The sequence below is a fragment of the Limulus polyphemus genome, unplaced genomic scaffold (genome assembly GCF_000517525.1).
Source record: "Limulus polyphemus unplaced genomic scaffold, Limulus_polyphemus-2.1.2 Scaffold4126, whole genome shotgun sequence".
In the NCBI taxonomy this organism is placed as follows: domain Eukaryota; kingdom Metazoa; phylum Arthropoda; class Merostomata; order Xiphosura; family Limulidae; genus Limulus; species Limulus polyphemus.
The window spans coordinates 19,436-39,779 of NW_013669736.1; the positions used below are offsets into that span (position 1 = coordinate 19,436).

General features: G+C 37.1%; 1 protein-coding gene across 1 annotated transcript in view; it reads right to left on the reverse strand.

Annotated features, from left to right (window-relative positions):
- Nucleotides 1-2,293: 2,293 nt before the first annotated feature.
- Nucleotides 2,294-20,344, reverse strand: part of LOC106470629 (mannose-6-phosphate isomerase-like) — a 34,085-nt gene continuing 16,034 nt past the window's right edge. The window contains 6 exon segments of the mRNA XM_022399257.1: nt 2,294-4,440; nt 10,439-10,647; nt 11,204-11,389; nt 12,372-12,530; nt 12,945-13,086; nt 15,288-15,491. Coding sequence (XP_022254965.1) covers nt 4,222-4,440; nt 10,439-10,647; nt 11,204-11,389; nt 12,372-12,530; nt 12,945-13,086; nt 15,288-15,491 — 1,119 coding nt within the window. The 3' untranslated portion in view covers nt 2,294-4,221.

Below are 20,344 nucleotides of genomic sequence, written 5' to 3' on the forward strand. Positions count from 1 at the left end.
AAAACCAAATAGGGATGGGAAGATTGGTCATGTAGTAAGGAAGGAAGCAGTTCATAGGAAATTGGATAAAATATCATATACCCGAGAAAAAAATCCCAAAAGACTGTATTATGCCTAGCTGACTCCTTAGGTGGGGCATGGGAAGGTATGGCAAAATGAGGAGGTTTAAATAAGCAATCCAAGTCCTCGTCTGCCTGAAAAGGCTCAGCTTGTTTAGGAGGAAGTGTGGCAAGGTCCGGAGACAAAGGTTGACCCACCTATCGTTCAATCTCCCAGCGAATAAACGTGGATAAATCCTTCACCAGATCGCTCACACCCGAGACATAGCGCTAGTCACAGGTGTGACCACTGAATTGGTAACATGAACTTTAGAATTCATAATGAGGAAGAGTTAACCAATAATATAAATAACAAAACGACTGTAATAAACTGTGATTATAGTGAAGTTAAGAAACAGTCTTAATAGAAACTAGAAGTGAAAATAAATGAAGACTACTTCGTGAGTATACTAAAGACAAACTTAAACAAACAAAAAGGAACACATCCAAGCACAAGTGCTACCAAACGAGAAGCGATAGTTCGCTAGAGGCATAAAGAGGGAGTGACATGCATCACGTATGTCACGCTCCTATTGGTGGAGAAGTGACGCATGATGATTTGCATGAGAGACATGTTGTAATCATTTGATTCCAATAGGGGGAGAAGAAAGCTTGTAGCATGAGTAAGGAAAACATTTTCACATAGAGGGCAGCACTGGATGAGAAAAGCTAATCTTGTGAGACGTGAGAATACTTTTTACTTCACTGTATACTTCACTTCTGGGCAAAATTATGGAAATTGTGATCACTATTGAGAGAGCTTTGCATTAAAGAAAGTTGTAGATTCTGTAAACATCAAGAGTATCATGATCAGTCAATGTGCTCAGCTTAGAGTGAAGTTGATATTCTAAAAGTATCTTCATTACTATCATTACATTAATTAAAAGTGAAGCAGAAAGATTATTTCAGCACACAGTAGCTAATTGCAGTTAAGATATTAAGATACACTGATCTCAGCTGGATTCACTTGAACAGTGATACAATATACAGAAATAGAAAGATGGAACAGATCAAAGTAAAAAGTTGTAACTTGTACTTCCAAGATTGCTCCAATCATAAAAAATTCATCACCTCCATAATCTTTGATAACTAGACAAACTGTTGGTGTCAAACAGGCTTGGAGAGGGCACATGAAAGATTCTACAGTGTATCTTCAATCTGTGGACAAAATGGTGTTGAAACTATACTCCACATTGTGAGAAACCATTGAATACACAGTAGTATATTATAGAACACTATATGGGAGAGGACATGTTGATATCCTTATTGTGTGTGTTAAATGAAGGAAGTGCACTATACATCAATCCAAGAATTTATTTATTAATACGTTCAAGAAACTTGTGGTTAATTCACCAAAATTCCTTAACACATTTCATGCAATTGACACATGCTATAAAATTAATAGTCAAGGTAACTTTCTCAGTATTGAGACTACATTGCCATTCTAGAGGTAAACAGTGAAGGTTATATTAATGACTAACAACAAATATATTTTTGTTTTTAATAAAGGCAGTGAAGTTTCAGAGGTGTGTAGAATTTCAGATCTATTTGCATCTTCCACAATTCAGTTTCATGTAAAATTAAATATCTTATTATCTTTCAAAATTAAATTATTTTTATATTGGGGATTAATTTTTTAAAACATTTTATTTACTAAATGTTTCTTACATTTGCTCCAGTTTTTTTTTATTTATTTTTTCTCTGTGCAAGTTACCAGTTTGACACAGACTTGTGGTATTGGGGGGAGGGTTGACATAATTTTCTTCAAGAAGCATGTAACACAATTATTTTTGCTTTCTTATGTTGAGATAATTGTCCCTTCTAGATAAAGTAGAAGCTTATGCAACTGCATAAATACATTAAATATTACTGCATATATTTTACAGTGATGAAAAAAATTCAGTTTCAAAAACTTTTATAGTCAATAAAGCTCAAATTAGTTGTTAAATACTAATACATATCATCTTTTATTTTTATACATTTAACATAATATCTAGTTTGACATTAGTATTTTAACAATGATTTGTGATACCATGTTACAAATGTGAAAAGAATAAGAACAATAAAACATTTAGTTATTTGATCATGTTTGGTTTTTATAAGTAATTATACTAAAAAACTAGTTATCTTAAAACAATTTTTTTAATAAATTTTAAAATAAATATAAGATTTTATAAGCAAATCAACAAAAAATGTGGCTCAATAACAATCCATACCATTTTTTATTAAAATGGGAGTTGAATTCTGGTTTACATGTTCCTATACAATACAATGCACAACATCTGAAAACATATACTACTTGTTGGAGAATTATTCCAAACTATTTAGAGGATTCTTAGAAGGAATGAAATTGGATTTTCAAAAAAGTAGCCCTTTGGTGAAGCAAAAAAAAAAAAGATAAAAATAAAACCATTTACCTTCAATGCTACAACAACAACAACAAAATCTGAAAAATGTATAATAATACTAATAGTCAAAAATATGAACCTATGGTGAAGAGAGAAAGTAATTATTTAGTTTTTGAAACGCAAACAACAAATTCATTTTAAATACAAAATTACCTTATTCGTTCAGTGAACAGTAAATTATTAAATGCAATGCAAGTTTTCTAACATACAGTATGAAAATAATCAAAAAGCTAATAAATGAAGAAACTACAGAACATATCAAGGCATATTAAACTATGAATAATACCATGAATCTACTAAAACAATACAAAATCAAAATACTGAATTTTTTTGCATCACTATTATTGGTTTATTTAGATCTGGTAGATTTAGTATTTTTTTATTATTAATAATAAAAACTTTTAATATTATCTTTAATAATTACTAAGGGATAATCAACTCTTCATACCACCAGATTAGTTTGCAACTTTAATTTTTTATGGGTCAACAAAATAAAAATATTTTCTTTTACAACTGTAACATGTAAAAAATAAAAACTTTCACATTATATTATGTACTTGTAGATCTCTAATTATTACTTAAAAAGGATATTTTTATAAGATGTTCTAAGTTATCCTAAAATGAAAAGTGTAAAGTAGTTACACTTTATTATGGTGTATGTTAGGTAATATATACATACATATCATGGTTTAGGTTTTTGTTTTGCAACAAATGTTTACTTTGCTAAAATCTTGTTTTCTCTTTGGCAAGATTTCTCATAATTACAGTACATTCTAACACATTCTCCTTACACATCTAAGATTGTTAAAGCCTTTTCAAGTTACAATGAAAGAGGTATTGTAGACAGAAATTCCTTTCTGAGATGATACTTTACATCATTTTATCAGATATTTTTACGTATTTTATAATTTGAATCTTAAGACACAAATTTTGTAATACCATTCATAAGTGAGGTCACATGCAATAAGTTTTTAAAACATCATCTATGTATATATAATAAAAAATGCTCTCATTCATCCTCTACTTTAAGATTTTAACAAATATTTTGTATTCATAGACAACTAAAAACCATGTAATGTAGAAGACAAGATGTGTATCTATTCTTGTTTATTGGTGATAAAATACATTCATGCCATATTCACTACTTTATAATTTTGGTAGAAACTGATTCTACAACCAAACAATTAATTATTTCTTTCAAAAAAGTTACAAACAATATTATGATGGATATCAACTATGATTTCTCATAGATATTTAATTAAAATAGATCGACAACTTTTCAGCAAGTATTAGCTAATAAATACCAACAAAGTTACAAACAGCTACAAACTAATGATAAATTTTCTTCTGGTTAGACCCTTTAATCAGGCCTTAGTGTGGATAGAAATCATATCTACTCTTATTCTAGTTTATATCAAACTGAACCTAAACGCTGTATGAAAACAAAAAACAACTAAAAAAAGTGTGTTCCAAAATAACTTTTTAATAGCTGTTAATCCATACATTCAAAATTATAAGAACAGTATACCTGCCTTATAGCAAGCATTTTATAAACCTTGATAAACAAGTTTTTCTATTATTATATTTTAATATTTCATTTTTTATTAGGTTACTATATATCTAGGATTCCATTTTGACTGAAGGAATCACTCAACAGAAACTTTCCATCAGTGCACTAATGACTTTATTATGTTCTATACACACACACAATCTTGTTATAGTTTGCTCATAGCTCTGAACATTAAAATATTCTCAGAAATATCTTTTAATTGTAAGGTTTCACCAGCTGCTATGAAGATGATGGATCCTCGACTTAGCGCGAGACTTTCTGATCCCAGAGTTGCATTTCTTGCTTGAACTCCACCGCTTAAAACTAACAGAATACTGCCACTGTCTACAGCCTGTAACTCATAGGAACTAGTACCAGTTGGGACCTGGAAATGTAACAATAAATATAAATTATTTATTGAATAATTTGATTCTATGTAAAAGTGACATAACATTTCCTAACTAAGTTATAATGTAGAGATTAATCCAAATACTGTAAAATAATGGTGGATTTAACGATAAAATAAAACCTGCAAACATATCTACGTATATTTTCAAGTCTGGCCACTGGGCACTTTCTTTAGCAAGGTCACCCTCAAATGCTATGGTGAACTGAAACAGGCTTGGAGAGGGCACATGAAAGATTCTACAGTGTATCTTCAATCTGTGGACAAACTGGTGTTGAAACTATACTCCACATGATGCAACATAATAACTTAACTTCATAACTAGTGCCCTCTCTAATATTGCAGCTGTTAACCACTTTGAGATTGGCAGATCACACCAAACAAAACTGGAAGTGGGGAGGATGGGTGGGAAATGTGAGGGGAGGTAAGTTTCTATTGGAAATACATTTTTAGCTTAGGAAAATGTTAACTTCTGATATGATATCTTACCTAGAATTCCACATTGAACTGGTGGGAGACCAGTGAGAAGATGATCCCCCTTTAGGATGCGCCCAAAGGAAAACCATGGGGTGTGAGAAGAAATAAGAAACAACAAACCCATGGGAGACCGCACCACTTCTGAGCCAGGTATACTCTTCGCCCCTTAGTGATGCGTCACCAAAAAGGTGGAAACATAGAGGCACAAAAAAAATAAATTACAAAAATAATGGGACCCCATGGTGTAGAGTGGCTAAGGCGCAACAGAACAGACCGTAAGTGGGAGGTCGATCTCAACCAAAACCTGGCGGTGTCTGGAATTGGACATCAAGTCTGCTGTAGGAAGGTCCTCTACCTTTCAACTCAAAACCAGATACTGGTAGGGAATAGGAGCTTCTGCACTAAAAACCCACCTATGCATGTGCACACCTCCGACAGAACAAACATCAGATCTACTGGGATACTGACATCCTACAGATAGTAAGAAGGTGGAGAGCCCAGGTGGATCTTCTTCTCCAGTCCAAAATCTGTAGGTATTGGGAATTTTTCGTCCAGTCTGCAGTAGGAGGATGGTACCCAGCCTTACACCTGTGGCAATTCAAGTGTCTCGTCCAACTACAATAAGCACCAGATCCACTGGGGACTGACATCCAGTAGACAGTAGGAAGAGTGACTCCAATTTGGGGTTGCATCTCCAGTCCAAAACCTGGCATCATTGAAAATGTAGCATCAAGTCTGTGAGAACACTTGTGAGAACTTACGTGGCTGATCTGGCTCCAACCAACACCAGATCCTTGGGAACTGATATCTGGTAGATGATAGGAAGGAGGGTGCCTCAGATGGAAGGGCAAACTGCAATGTATGGTGGAATGCTACAACCAACAGTTGGCAGCATCTGGAATTATATTTCAGGTCTGTGGTAGGAATGGTGTCTCACCATCTACACCAGCAGAATACCACCACCCTACTCTCAACTTAGTGCTATTGTGCACACTCAGGAGGACAGACCTCCATGGTCCACTACCTAAGTGGTTAGGAACAGGTAAATGGCAAGGACTCCCAAACTCCCCTAGAAGAAGGAGGGAAAAAATGTGTTGGAGAGTCCGGAGGACCACAGCACTGGATATAGTGCAATGGGTGACTGCAATGTCCTATTTTGAAAAGCACAGCAATCATGTCAACAGAATCAATCAACCACAAACTGGTGGTGTCTGGAATTGTACATCAGGTTTGCAGTAGGAAAAGCCTCAATGCCTTGGTTCATCAGAGATGATGTCTCCTTTACCCATCTTAGTCCATGACTGTATGATCTAGGAAGAACATATTTATGAAGCAACAGACTGTGAGGGATACCTACAAATGGTCCCGCAGAACACCCCACCTCAATAGTGTGTGTGTGTAACATCACCTTATGATGTGTTACGACAGTGTATTTTGATATGTTGATGGAGTCAATCAACCAATACCTGCCAGCATGTGAAAATGTACATCAGGTCTGCAGTAGAAAGAACATTAACGTCAGTCACAGATAAACAGTTATAGCACTGTTGATGTCCCCCAAGGGAAGATGGAAATGTGCAGCCAGAGACATGATAAGGATCTGATGGGAAGAAAACATGAAAACATGACAATCAACAGAAGAAAAGAAGAAAACAGTAGGTGAATTAACTGGTTCATTCAACTCGGAAGGGTAATGAGAAAAAATCATGGGAGAGGTGAAGATTTCACAAAAGAAAACTATGGAAGGAAGCAGTATGTGTCATAGAACATCAGGCAGGATGTGAATGGTCATAAATGTGAGAAAAAAAAGAGGGAAGGGAAAAGGGTGTGATGGGAGAAGTACCCTTTTGAGCAGCCAAAGTTGTGGGCATAAAGGAACAATCAGGAAAGAGAACCTAGGAAGTAAGGAAACAAAAATGTGGTGAATATCAATCACGAACACATCCAAACAACAATGTTCACACACCAAAAAGAGCAAAAACAGTGACTTCAAGGAAAGATGATTTAAAAACACAAAGATAAAAGGTCCAATGGAGGATGGGAAGTATGGGACAAATGTAAGGAACCAAACAACATCGATAAGATTGGTAACTGGGAACACAAGCAAAGTCGGTAAACCGAAAAGTGGCAGATAACGTCACCCTATAGCCCTCAACAGAGGAAACCCAAAGGACCCATTTCAAAAGCCAAGGCAAAAAGGATGATATGTGAGGAACTGTAGGATGAAAAGGACAATAACCCCTTACAACACATGAAGTTACACATAAAGATCTGGCCCTTCAGGCGAGGGACCAGACAAAGACACACCTGCAGACGGAGTGCCGATATTGTCGGATAACACACACCAGTGTGTGGCTGACAGAAAAGGGTTGGATAGAAAGAGAAGTGACACCAAAAGCTGGCAAAGCAATAGATACCATGTATGAGTCAACCAATACGTAGCCACCAACAGAACGCTACATGGATGAGGAACAGGAGACCAAAATCGGTAGAGTGTCCAAATCTGGAACACCCCACGGAGTACACAAAACCTGAAAATAACCAATCCTTGACCAGATTCAGGGCACCCAGATTATAACATGCCAACAAAGTGATGTGAAGCAGAGGGCCCAACACACAAGATCCAATGTTTGCAAACAGAGGTCTGCTGAATGAGTGCCCCTTGCCCAGTGATGTACGAGATGACCATTGAAATATCAGAGAGAACTATAACCAACCAGCCCCAAAGAGCCTCTAGGAAGTGAAGGAAAGCCAGATGAATGGCAAGAAGTTCCAAGAGATCGATATGTAGAGAAGACTTGGAAAGAGATTATTGTCCTGAAACCTCCTGAGCGTCAAGAGACAATCCCCAACTGAAAAGAGAAGTACCTGTAAAAAAAAGTGACATTCTGGACGAGGAAGAGAAACACCCGTGGTAGTATTTTTTTGATCCAACCATCAGTCAGACATGGTCTGTACGGGAGGGTAAGAGAGGCATCTAAGGGATCCTGAACAAGCTTCTATTTGCTTATCAAAACCCACTGATGATAAAACACAAGGACTTCGAAAGAAGCCCTTGTCCCTCCCCCAAAAAAAGAGAAAACCTCTTGCACACTAGAAGAAGAAGATGAGATGCTGCATACGAGGCATCCCATAGCTCGCAACTGAAGTGGAGCAGGTAGGGCCCACTGGAGGAGGGAGTTGAAAAACACCCCGAGATGAACCAAAAAACCGTATGTGCAAGGAAAAAAGTAGTCAAACATCAATAGAACAGTGGAAACAAAGGGCCTTGAAATGAATCAGCTGGACAAAAAGAACTGGATCCCAAGGAGGAGGAAATGAAACAACAGGGGAGATGAATGGAAGTAGAAGACCAGACTTACCGAAATGACTGTCAGAACCCATGGATTGACCACCAAGAGCTTCCAAATGTGGGTACGTTTTAAGGAATCTAGCTCTGACCCGAGAATGTAGGTCAGTGTAAGACAAATACAGGAAAAGGTATTCGAATTATTGGGGTCCGATCCCCAATAATGGAGAAGCTACACCAAATGCTGTGAGGCCAATTATGGGAAGTTGGTAAGATAATAATCAAAAGCATGATCATACACAGTACATGGGGACCGATGCATACCAACCCCTGAACGACTTGTATGAACCCCAATATCCAGGGAAAGAGGAAACACTAAAATAATAACCCAAAGGATAGTCCCCAAAATGGACAGGCGTGGAAGATAGGAACCAGGAGATAAAGACTGAACATAACACACCTGAATAATCAGATCCACCAAAGGGGAAAGAGGTCTGGCCAAGTCACTAAAAATGACACACAACTGAGAGGCATATTCAAAAGGAGAAAAAAAAAAGGCTGCCCAAATCCAAATCTTCCTGATCACTGAAAACTGTGGGAGAAGAATCATCAGTTTGTTCTGATTGTTGCAAAAAATTGGTCTGCTCCTAAAGGACCAGAGCCATCACTTCATGGGTCAAAAATCGTGGTTCCAACCCATTGGAAGTGGTTAGGAATTCCACTGCAGGAGTTGTAGTCATGACCACCTGAAACTGAGAGCACATAACTTACAAAAATGAAAGAGGAGAGAAGATAAATAAAATTATATGTAACTCTCCACTAAAGAATGAAAACAGTAAAGAACAATGTAATTACAGTAGAAAAACTAAGAAAGTAAAAACTTGTGGATAACTGAATCAAACCACAAGCAAAAACACATCTATTCAATAAAACTGCCAAGTGAGAAGTGGTTAACAGCTCCAAGATTAGAGAGAGCACTAGTTATAATAGGGGTAGTGTTGCATTCTTATTGATGGATGATTGCTGCATAGTCATTTGCATGTTAGCAAGCAGAAATAAGTGGGAGTATCAAAGCTAGTGGCGAACAAAAATTACACCAATAGAGGGTAGTATAAGTCAAGAAATCTTTTTGTGAGAGGAAGTAAGATATTACATCGGAAATATACATTATTATATACTTTTGAATGATGGCACAGTGGTGGACAAATTCTGGAAGATGTTTTTAACTGACAGATCTCTCATGTGATATGATTCTTAAGGTGGACATACAATTTTCACCTTTGTAAAAAGTTGGTGAAATATGTGGTTGATTAAAATTATATTAGCGACAGTTTTTTTTTAATTTTCATGAAAAGCTACGAAAAGGCCATCTGCAAATAGTCATTCCTAATTTTCTACTGATAGATTATAGGAAAGGCAGCTAGTCAAAAGCATCCATCACCATCTCTCATTAAATAGTGGGAATTGACTGTCACTCTTATAATTCAACCACAGCTCTAAAATGCAGAGCTCATTTTCATGGCAACAGGATGCAAACCATAAACTTTTGGATACACAACCCAAGCACACTAACCACCAGACTACCTCCAATCCATCAATGACAGCATTTGTTAGAAAACTTCAACAGTTACCAACAGATTTTAGCAAAAATTGAGTTTACAGTGTTACATAATTAACATGACAATAGCAGTTTTGAGGTGTTTACATAATACATTCATTATTTATGATACCAAAGTTTAAGGAAGATGAAAGACAAAAGAAGCCAAACAACAGTGACAGAACTAATAGTGCATATATATATATATATATTTTATTTTTCATCAGAGGTGAAATTGAAAAGAGAATCTGTGACATACAGGCCCAATGCATTCTTTGATTGGCTGTACCCAAGTAAAACAGTGAGTTAAAATGGACTCAAAACCCCATGGATACAATATGTATTTAATTACTTAACAAATATACGTATAAACATGAGGTATGCAGTTCATATTTAAAACAAAAAAAAAGTATTTAAATAATCATTTTTTTCTTTGGGCTACTATTGTAATAATTTTTTTAAAAATTGGGATAATAATAATATTTCATAGAAATTAAGCAAATAAGCATGAAGAATAATCATATACAAGTTTTCTTTCTGTTCCTTTAATGTTTGTTAAGTAGCTGACTAAACATAGCAGAAGTACAACATCATTAGGAGTAACACAATATTACCTGTATCTTACTAACAGCAAACTCAGGAACAGGAGGATCATAAGTTACAACAAATTTGTCACATGGGTCACTAACTGAAGGGAACAAGGTGTCCTTGGCTGACCGACTCTGGTAGGTCAACATTTCACATAATGTATTCACATCTTTAAACTTCGGTGTTAAGCCAGCTCTTACAACATTGTCTGAGCATGCCATACATTCTACACAATCTGTAAACATTTATAAACAGCATCAAACATCTTGTAGAAACTTTAAAACCAATATATCCTTCTTACATATTTTGGTCAAACAAGAAACTATCAAGATATTTTAAAACCACACATAAAATACCGGCAGCTAATGAACCTCATGCCTATTTAGCTGGTGGTAAGTTGTAGACTGTACATATTCCATCTTCTCAGTTTTTTATTGTTGTTTTTGCTTAGTCCCCCGGTGAGTCAGTGGTAAGTTTACAGGCTTACAGTGCTAAAATTGGGGGTTCAAGTCCCTTTGGTGGGCAGAGCACAGATAGCCAATTGTGTAGCTTTGTGCCAAAATAAACGAAGTCTTTGCTTGTTCATCAAAAATTATTTGACAACTTTGTTTTTTATTTTGCTCTGTAACTGCATTTTATTGAAAATTCTGTGTTGAGATTATACTCATTAACATTCACAATGTTAATTATATTATTCAGTTGCATAGCATAAGTTTATTTTTTTTTCAGAAAAAAGTATGTGTATTTCACTTTGATTATTAAGATTTTATGTTAACTATTTGTTCAATTACTAAATTCCAAAGTATTATGTTTTGTTGTTTACCTGAAGAAGTAATGTAAAAACATTGCTTCTCCAGGTTCAAGCACAATATAATTAAAAAAGAAAACTCCAAAACAGCCAATATCTCCTGGAAACTGGGAATGGACACGAAGAAGCACTAATTTCAAGTTTTGGTCAAGTTCATTTTCTTGTTTGGCTAAAGAAAAACCAAACTTTTAAAACGATAACAATTTTAAAATTATTTAATCTTCTTAGGAATAGTATATGATTGCATTGTTAACTGATACATATTAAGTAAATATAATTTAGCTGTCTTTCAAATTATAAAATATTTAGCTAAGAAAAAACTGTAAGTACTATTAGAGATCAAGCAGCCAACAATGCTACAGGCAATTAGATCTACCAGATAATAAAAACTGAAAACTGTGCCAATTTCAAAATAACTGTTGGTGGATTATTGTGTAAAATGAGCTCTTTCTAATGATTATATACACGTATATCTAGCAATTACATGTACGTTATAAAGCTCAAGCAAAAGTATAGAAGGTGGGCGTGGCACCCATTAGGGAGTTGACGAAATTTATTACTTGTTTCTACTCCATTCAACCATATAAATTTGAACTTGTCAAAAGGGCAAGTAAACATACTTAATTGTCTAGACATACACCTACAGGGCTGGCATTATCTGAATCAAGATAGAAAGTGTGAAAGTTGATATTTTTCATAGCTCATGGGTCATGTGACAACACAAAACTGAAGGTTAAGTACTTTTAAAAGGTTTCTTTAGAAACAAAGGAATTAAAACTTACATAACATAAAACTTTGAATCATAACATACATTATAATGTTAATTCCATTCACATACCTTGATATCAAAGTTGTTTCATTAAATTTTGAAAGTAACTCAGTGACTTGTGCATAGTGTTAAAAGGGATAGCTGTCACAAAAGGGTTAAAATTGTAAAACAGATGCCAAATGCAAAAACAAAAGTTCATGTAATGTTAGTTCTCCTACACAAAAGTTAAAAAATGCAAACACCCAATACCTTGAAATATTAAATGTGAATAATGCATACTTCTTGCTTTATGAATATTCATGTAAGATAAATCAGATCAAATAGTTATGCTATATAAACCTACACTAAATATTGAAGGCAGGAAAAAAAAACTTGTACTAACAATCTTGAAGCCGCTCAATAAGTGATTGCAGATGTTTCTTAAATGATTCTTCAGGACATGTCATCAAAGATGTAAAACATTTCTTCAAGGTTTGTTGACTTTCTGCTGATATTAACTCTGCTGCTGCTTCTCCCACAACAGCCTTCAGCTCTGGAACAACTAGTATAGAAAGTAAAAAAAACCCACAAAGAATGCCCATATATTCACACAAATTTATGTATTTAAAAATCACATAAGTAATTAAGTTTAGAAATTTCAAATCAGAATTATAACAATGTAATATCCACTGTGTTTCTACTAGATTCATCCTGCGTTGGTTTAGGAAACAAAGATTTCAGTTTATTCAAATCACCAAAGAAGACAAGGCAATCTCTGGTATTTTGTCTCTTGTCCCTAAAATCTTTCTGGATTTTAACAAATTTGATAGTTAGCCAATCTAACAATAGAAATGGGCAAATGGCAGAAATCCACAAATTGCAAACAATTCTCATCCCTGATAAACAAAAAATATTAATAAAAATATAAGTTTCTTGTTTAAAACAAAGATTTCAGTAAACACATGATATACTTTACCTTCAAAGAACATTTTAATTTCACTTAAAGGCCGAAATCCACAAAGAGCCTCAAATGGAGTTAAGGCAACTGTCATTTCTGGCTTATGATTAGGATCAGGATATTTGTCTGGCATTAACTGATGAAGTTGTTCAGCATGTTCCTAGTGAGAATACATGTAGTATTTATTTATTTTTGAATTTTAACAGGTTAATAGCAAAAAGGTTACCATTTCATTTCTCAGTAGCTTACTCAGATATGTCTTCAACAAAACAGTTTTAAAGGTAATAGTATTTGATGAATTTGTAAAAATCTGTCAACAGATCTTTCTCAAAGGACATGGACAAAAAATGTCCACTTTCTTTCTTTAAGTGATTATGCATAGAAGATATCTACTTACTTCCCTTGGGTAAGCTAGTATAAAGGTGTGTAAGCCTGTACAAACCACTTTCTTTTTGGTTGGTTCGTTATCAAAACCTGAGCTTCAGTTTCTTTCAATAAGCTAATTTAAAAAGTGTAAATGTAAATTATTTGGATGAACCTATACTAAATATATCTACTTTACTTGAGTGAAACTATTTGAAAGATATATTTTTACTTTTCTCAGGAAACCTATTAGAAAATGTGTTCGACTTATTTATTTCTTCAGATGAACGTGAATAAAAGGTGTTCATTCACTATCCTTGAGTGATTCTGTATGAAAAATATCTTTCTACTTCCCTTGGGTGAATATATAAAATTTGTTCCATTTATTTTTTAAATGTATCTGGATAAAAGATGTCTATTTAATATCCTTGAGTGGTCCTGAATGAAGCATGTCCACTTTCCTTGTATAAATTTATACAAATATATCTATTTACTTTTCTTGAATGAATGAATCTATATAACATACATATTTCTTATGATCCTTGGATAGAGCTATACACAGCAAAGTTAACATTTTCCTAAACTGAAAATGTATTTCCGATAGATACCTCTTCTCACAAAAAGCTTTCTCAACTTACACTGCCCTCTATTGGTGCAAATGTTTGCTCGCCAATAGCCTTGATACTCCACTTATCTCTGCATACTAACATGCAAATGATTATGCAGCAACCCTCCACCAACAGGAGTGCAACACTACTCTATCATAATTAGCACCCTCTCTAATCTTGTAGCTGTTAACCACTTCGAGATTGGTCAGATCACACCCACGAAACCGGAAGAAGGGTGGGAAATGTGAGCGAGGGTAAGTTTCTATTAGAAATACATTTTCAGTTTAGGAAAATGTTAATTTCCGATATGATATTTTTTTTCTTCTTACATAAAGCTAGAGTCCCACAAATATATATATATGGTGGAGTGCTACATCCAACACCCAGTGGAATCTGGAATTATACATCAAGTTTACAGTAAGAAGGACATCATGCCATCTACACCAGAAGAATGCCACCACCCTACTCTCTACTAAGCGGAGTTGTGCACACTCAGGAGGATAGGCCTCCATAGTCCACCACCCCAGCACCTAGGAACTGGTAAGTGGCAAGGACTTTCATACTCCTAGAAGAAGGAGGGAAATAACGTGTTGGAGAGTCTGGAGGAACACAGCACCAGACACAGTGTAATAGGTGGCCGTGATACTCTATATTGAAAAGCAGAGCGATCATGTACATCATCTAATACCTAGCAGCATCTGGATTTGTATATCAGGTCTGCAGAAGGATGAGCATCAAATGCCATGGATCATCATAGATGGGAAGCAATCCCTGTCTGATTTACTCATGTTAGTCCATAAGTGTACGGTCCAGGATGAACATACTTATAAAGCAAACAACCATGAGGTATACCTATGAACAGTCCTGCAGAACACCCCATCTCAACAGTGGGCATAATATGATCTGGATATGTGTTATGAAATTGTTTTTTGAAAGCATAGAGAACAAGTTCAATCAACCAACACCAGGCAGTATCTGGAAATGTACATCAGTTCCACGTTAAGAAGAGCCTGGTTAGCAGCTGCAAGATTAGAGAGGGCACTACTTATGATAGGGGTAGTGTTGCACTCCTATTAGTGGAGAGTTGCTGCATTATCATTAGCATGTTAGTATGCAAAAATAAGTGGGAGTATCAAGGTTAGTGGGGAGCAAAAATTTGCACCAATAGGAGGCAGTATAAGTCGAGAAAGCTTTTTGTGAGAGGAGGTAAGATATCATATTGGAAAACAGGTGTCTATTAAATTTCCTTGTATAAGTTTGTATGATAGGTGTTATTTCCTAAGTGAATTTATTCAAAAGTTGTCTACTTAGAGCTGTGCTTTCTTTGGTTAAATGATTTATTTATCAATTTCTGCCTTAGGTATGTAAGTATAGAAAAGTGTCTACTTACTTTTGTTGGATGAGCCTGTATTGAAAGTGCCTTGTTGACTGAAAGAACTTTGAAAAGAAAGGGAAGATCTGGTCCAAACTTGTTAACAACTTTTTTGCCAATGCTTTCTGGGTGTTTCTTGATCCAGTCTTTCAGCAAAGTGCCTTCTAGGGCTGTATTATTGATGATAGTTGCTGGTCCTGATGGATGAGTCCCCATCCAAAGCTGTAGGCATGCACAAAACACTTCAATCTCACATGACTAATAATAGCATCTTATTATATACAAATTAACTTAGCTGTAAAGCTTAAATGAACTGAAAAAAAAGATTCTAGTGTTGTACTTTACTACAAAGAAAAGGAATTTGCCATAACATAATTGGTATTGTCAAACAAGCAAAGTAGGCAACCACCTACTGCAGCACATTAGAGAAGATACCCACAAAGAATTATTTAACCAACAAATTCATATGCCAAGGTTTCTGTATATAGCTATTCTCGTTTAGTGTTGACCTCTATACGCAAATGTTTTTGCATTCCACAAGCCTTGAAATTCCCACTTACCCCACAATCAACATGATTCACTGTGTCTTTACACATAAATCATCATGCGACAACCCTCCACCAACAGGAGTGCAACACACACCCCTGTCATATGTGGCTCTCTCTCTGTTTGATACTACCTAACCATCACTTCGAGATTAGGCAGAAATTAAGCATTGGTTTTAAGTGGGGAGGAAGGTTGAGAAGTATGAAAAGAGGTAAATACATCAGAAATATATTTTCAGTGTAGGGAAATAATTTCCAATGTGGTACCTTACCTATTCTCACATAATAGCTAGAATCCCACATTGTAAAGGTGGAGGGAGTGGTGCAGTAAATATAGATAAGCATCTTTTGAAGGCATCTAAAGAATACCCATGGAGTGTGAACCCCCACTGGGAGAGCAACACACATGGGAGACTAAACCACTTCTGTACTAGGTATACTCTTCACCCAGTATGGTAGTAGGTGTCGCAGAAATTGGGAGGAGAAAATTCAATGAATGAAAGAAAAAACTGAGTGGTTCCAACCCACATCCCATTGAAACCACTGGAATCATTATCCAGGATAAGAATGGATGTAGGGTCCCCCGACAGAAATCTGATGGTGGGGAAAGCTAAAATGAAAGTGTCCCTTGGTGTTGAGGGGCTATGGCATGACAGATCATACTCAGTAGCTCAACTCCAGTCCAAAACCAGGCAGTATTATTGGGCATAGATAATCTGACCCGTGGTGGGTGGAGGGTCCACACCATTTTCACCTCAAGTTGGGTTTAGTCTACTAAACAGGGCACATGTACACAAATCCACAACCAATACCAGTCATCTGGGAACCCAACATTTGAACAAAAGTAGGAAGGGATGTGTTACTGGGGCAGTTCACATCAAATTCAAAACCAAATGTACTAGTTCCACTCTGTGCAACATCCATCTCAGGTAGTGAACCTCCAAATAGGGTTGCACAGGAGCTGAAGAACATAGATAACTGGTCGACACCTCAAGTAACCACTGGGCTGAGGCAAATCAAACCAAATCCACACAACATCAGCTTCTGGGACCCAATGCACAGAGGTGAAGCATATGAGGCAAAAACCTGTGATCAAGGTAGCATAAGGAATTACGACCAACACAAGTGTGAGGATTTATGTTGATTGGTCCAGATGTAATCTAAAACCACTCACTTGGAACTGACATCCAGTTAATGGAAGGACAAGGGATTCAAATCTGAGGGGTGAACAGCAAAATGGAATATACTATAGTGATATATGTGCAACATTATTCCCTGGATACGACTGCACAGAAGCTGGAGCACATGCATGCACAACAACAACCTACAGGACCCACAGCACAGACATGGAGCAAACAAGTGGAGGATCTATGCCATCTACACCAGCAGAAAACCACTGACCTACTCTCTATTGAATGGAAGTGAACACATTCAGGAGGTTGCCTCCATGGTCCACCACCCCAGCAGATAGGAACTGGAAAGTGTCAAGGACTCTCATACTCCACTAGAAGAAATTGTGGAAAAAAATCTGGTGGAGAGTCAAGATAATTTATTAAGTTGAAGGAATGGCAGGGATGGTTAGCAATTCTCTATTACTTTACCCCTGAAAATCCACGGGCAAATTATCCCATGGAAAACCTACTGCCGCTCTTATGGAATACCTCATTTCTATAGTGTGCATTACTGACCATTGGTATACATTGAGATTAGTGGTATGAGCCTCCACCCAAAGACAACTTCAGTGGGATGTCCCATATAGCCCTCTCCAAGCTATCCTGTACAACATCATTCTCTAGGGCCCAACCACAATAAGGTGGAGTGGCTGGAGTAACACATGCAACATCATCCTCCTTATAGGACAGCACAGAGGCTGGAGTGCATGTATCACCAGCAGAATGTACAGAGTAACCACAGGCCACAGAACAATCAGAGCCTAGACTACACAACATCAACCTCCAGGACCCACCACATGGAGGTGGAGCGATTGAGACACTAGAAAGCAGATAATATGTCCAGGATAACTTATGGTTGGGTGTACAGTGCAGATTTTTGGAATGAATAGAGAAATAGTATACCTGGACAGGCAATGCTCTTAACTGAGTGGGATCCTAGAGCTAAAAGGGACATACCACTGTAAGCAAAAGTAATATATAGAAAATGATAACTTACCAAGTCTCAGTCGAACTGATGTTTGAAGGTGATAGGTGGAAGGCAGTACCCTGACAAGAAAGAAACAGCCACCTGATGAATGTAGTGGGAGATGAATGAGGTGTCATCCACATGCCTGACTGAAGAATTTTCTCCAATGGACAATAGAGGTGCAATGCCATAGAAAAGGTAAGGTGCTGTACCTGATGAAACAACACCTTGAACAAATTGCAGGAAGTAGGAGACATGAAAGAATACACCAGTCTAATAAGCTGGCAAACCCAACCTGTCAGGGTGGAAGGAGGAAGGTCACACAAGGAGGAAAGGTACCAGGGAATTAAAAGGAGGGTTCAGGAACCGTGGAAGGAGGTTGTGCATGCAATATAGCAAGAGTATGAAGTCTATCCAGATCAGACCAAGAGGTGGGAAATGGAGGGAAGGGAAATTGGTAAGGATGAAGAATGTCCCTTATGAGCAGCCAAAGTTGTGGGTAGGAAAGATCGATCCAGATAAAGAAGAACATATGTGAAATGGAACAGAGTACGTGAAAAGTCGAGGACAAAGATATCAGACCAACATGGCTTTCTGGATTCGTAAATCTACTAATCAGGTGGTTCTTCTAGACTGGAATGTCAATATTGTTTTCACTGTCTCACACTCCCTCTATTTGAACCTTTGACCTTCTGTTTCCTGTAATACCTATCTTTTAAACTTATTTCCTCCTCCTTTTAGCAATAAAAGGGAGACAGTAGGAGAGGAAAACATAACATGGTGTCTTGAAAAATGGAGAGTGTTGGACAAGGCTGCTTGATAATCTGCAGTAGAAGAGGCAGAAGCCCCATGATTGAACAACCAGATAAGAAAATCCGTAAGGAGAGGAAATGTGGGCAAAGAAGGTGAAATGCCAACAGCTTGAAGACAAACAGTCCAAGACATTCTACTTACACTGATAAACTGCAAGGGAGGAAGGGAAAACAAACCAGGCTAAAATGTAAACGACATGCACTGACAATCCAGATAATCTCGCAAAGGACTGGATAAATGCCAGTCATGAAGTTGTAGGGTGTGAAAAGCAAGATAAAGGACTGGTGACTGAGGATGATGGAGGAGGGATGAAGTGAGCAGAAGAGGTAATGGGGATAGTTTGGAGTTGAAGGAGAAGAGGAAACCAAGCTTGTGCTGGCTAGTAAGGAGCAATCAGAAGAATCTGGCACAAAGTGGAATGGATTACCAAAATCACCCTGGAAAGAAGCTGAATTGGAGGGTACACATAAAGGTACATAAAGGTTGGTTGAGTCCTGACTGAGAGCATCCACTGCCAGGGCATGTAGATGAGGAACAAGAGACCAAAAAAGAGGTAACTTAGTGTTTAGGGAAGTGGAAAAAGCATCCAGATGAGGAGTACTCCACTGAATACAAAGCCACCAGAAAACCTGAAGGTTGTGGGACCATTCTGTGTGGTAAACATGATAGGGTTGAGAAAGACGATCTACCATGGTACTGATGAGAAATGGTAATATGGAGGTAAGCATCCAGAATGTCCATCTTGGTCTGAAGTGTGAAAAAGGATTCCATGGTAAAACGGGAAAGCTTGAAGCAGGACAGATCGATCACAGGAAGGCAGTCCACAGTCTGCTTGGGGATGACAAAAAGCCTGGCTGACAGGCTCAATATTGCACTGAGAGAAAAGAGTCTAAAAAGCCTCTGACAGACATTGACTGGCAGTGGGATCCCAAAGTAATGGGAAGGATATTGGGACAGAAGACAAAGGCAGTGGGGAGAGAAAACAAAGAAAAAGTTCATCTGACAAAACCCTGATCACCCATGGATTGAGAGTGAACTCCCTCCACAGGTGAACAAAATCAGAAAAATGCACCCCTACTGGGCCAGGAACCACCTGACAGTCACCGGAACTGTTGGTAGCAGCGAGTCAAATGACAAACTGATGGGTCCCTGGAGGAAGGAACATGCAAAGAATGGGAGAATGTAGAATGGAAAACAGGTATAGAAGTTGGTATGGGAGCCAGCTGAAATAAACAAGCAACCAAAGAAGAAAGGGTTGGGTGTTGCCTCACAGATTCCGCACGACTCTAAAAACAGACCTACGGAGAAAGGGAGCAATCCTTATGTTATGAAGATTGTTGGAGGTAGACAAACCTGAGGCAAGACAGTGTCCCTACCAAGTAGATCCCAACAGCAAAGAAATCATGTATGAAGTGATAAGGCAGAAGAGAATAATTATATCAACATGGAGGTAATGGGGGAATGTTATCCTCTGAAAATTCCTCAGGGGATTGGTGGAGAGCCTCAGAAAGGACGGTGTATGGAGGAAAGGTACTGTAGAAATAAGATGTAAGGGTAAAACGAAGTCGGGAAAACTGG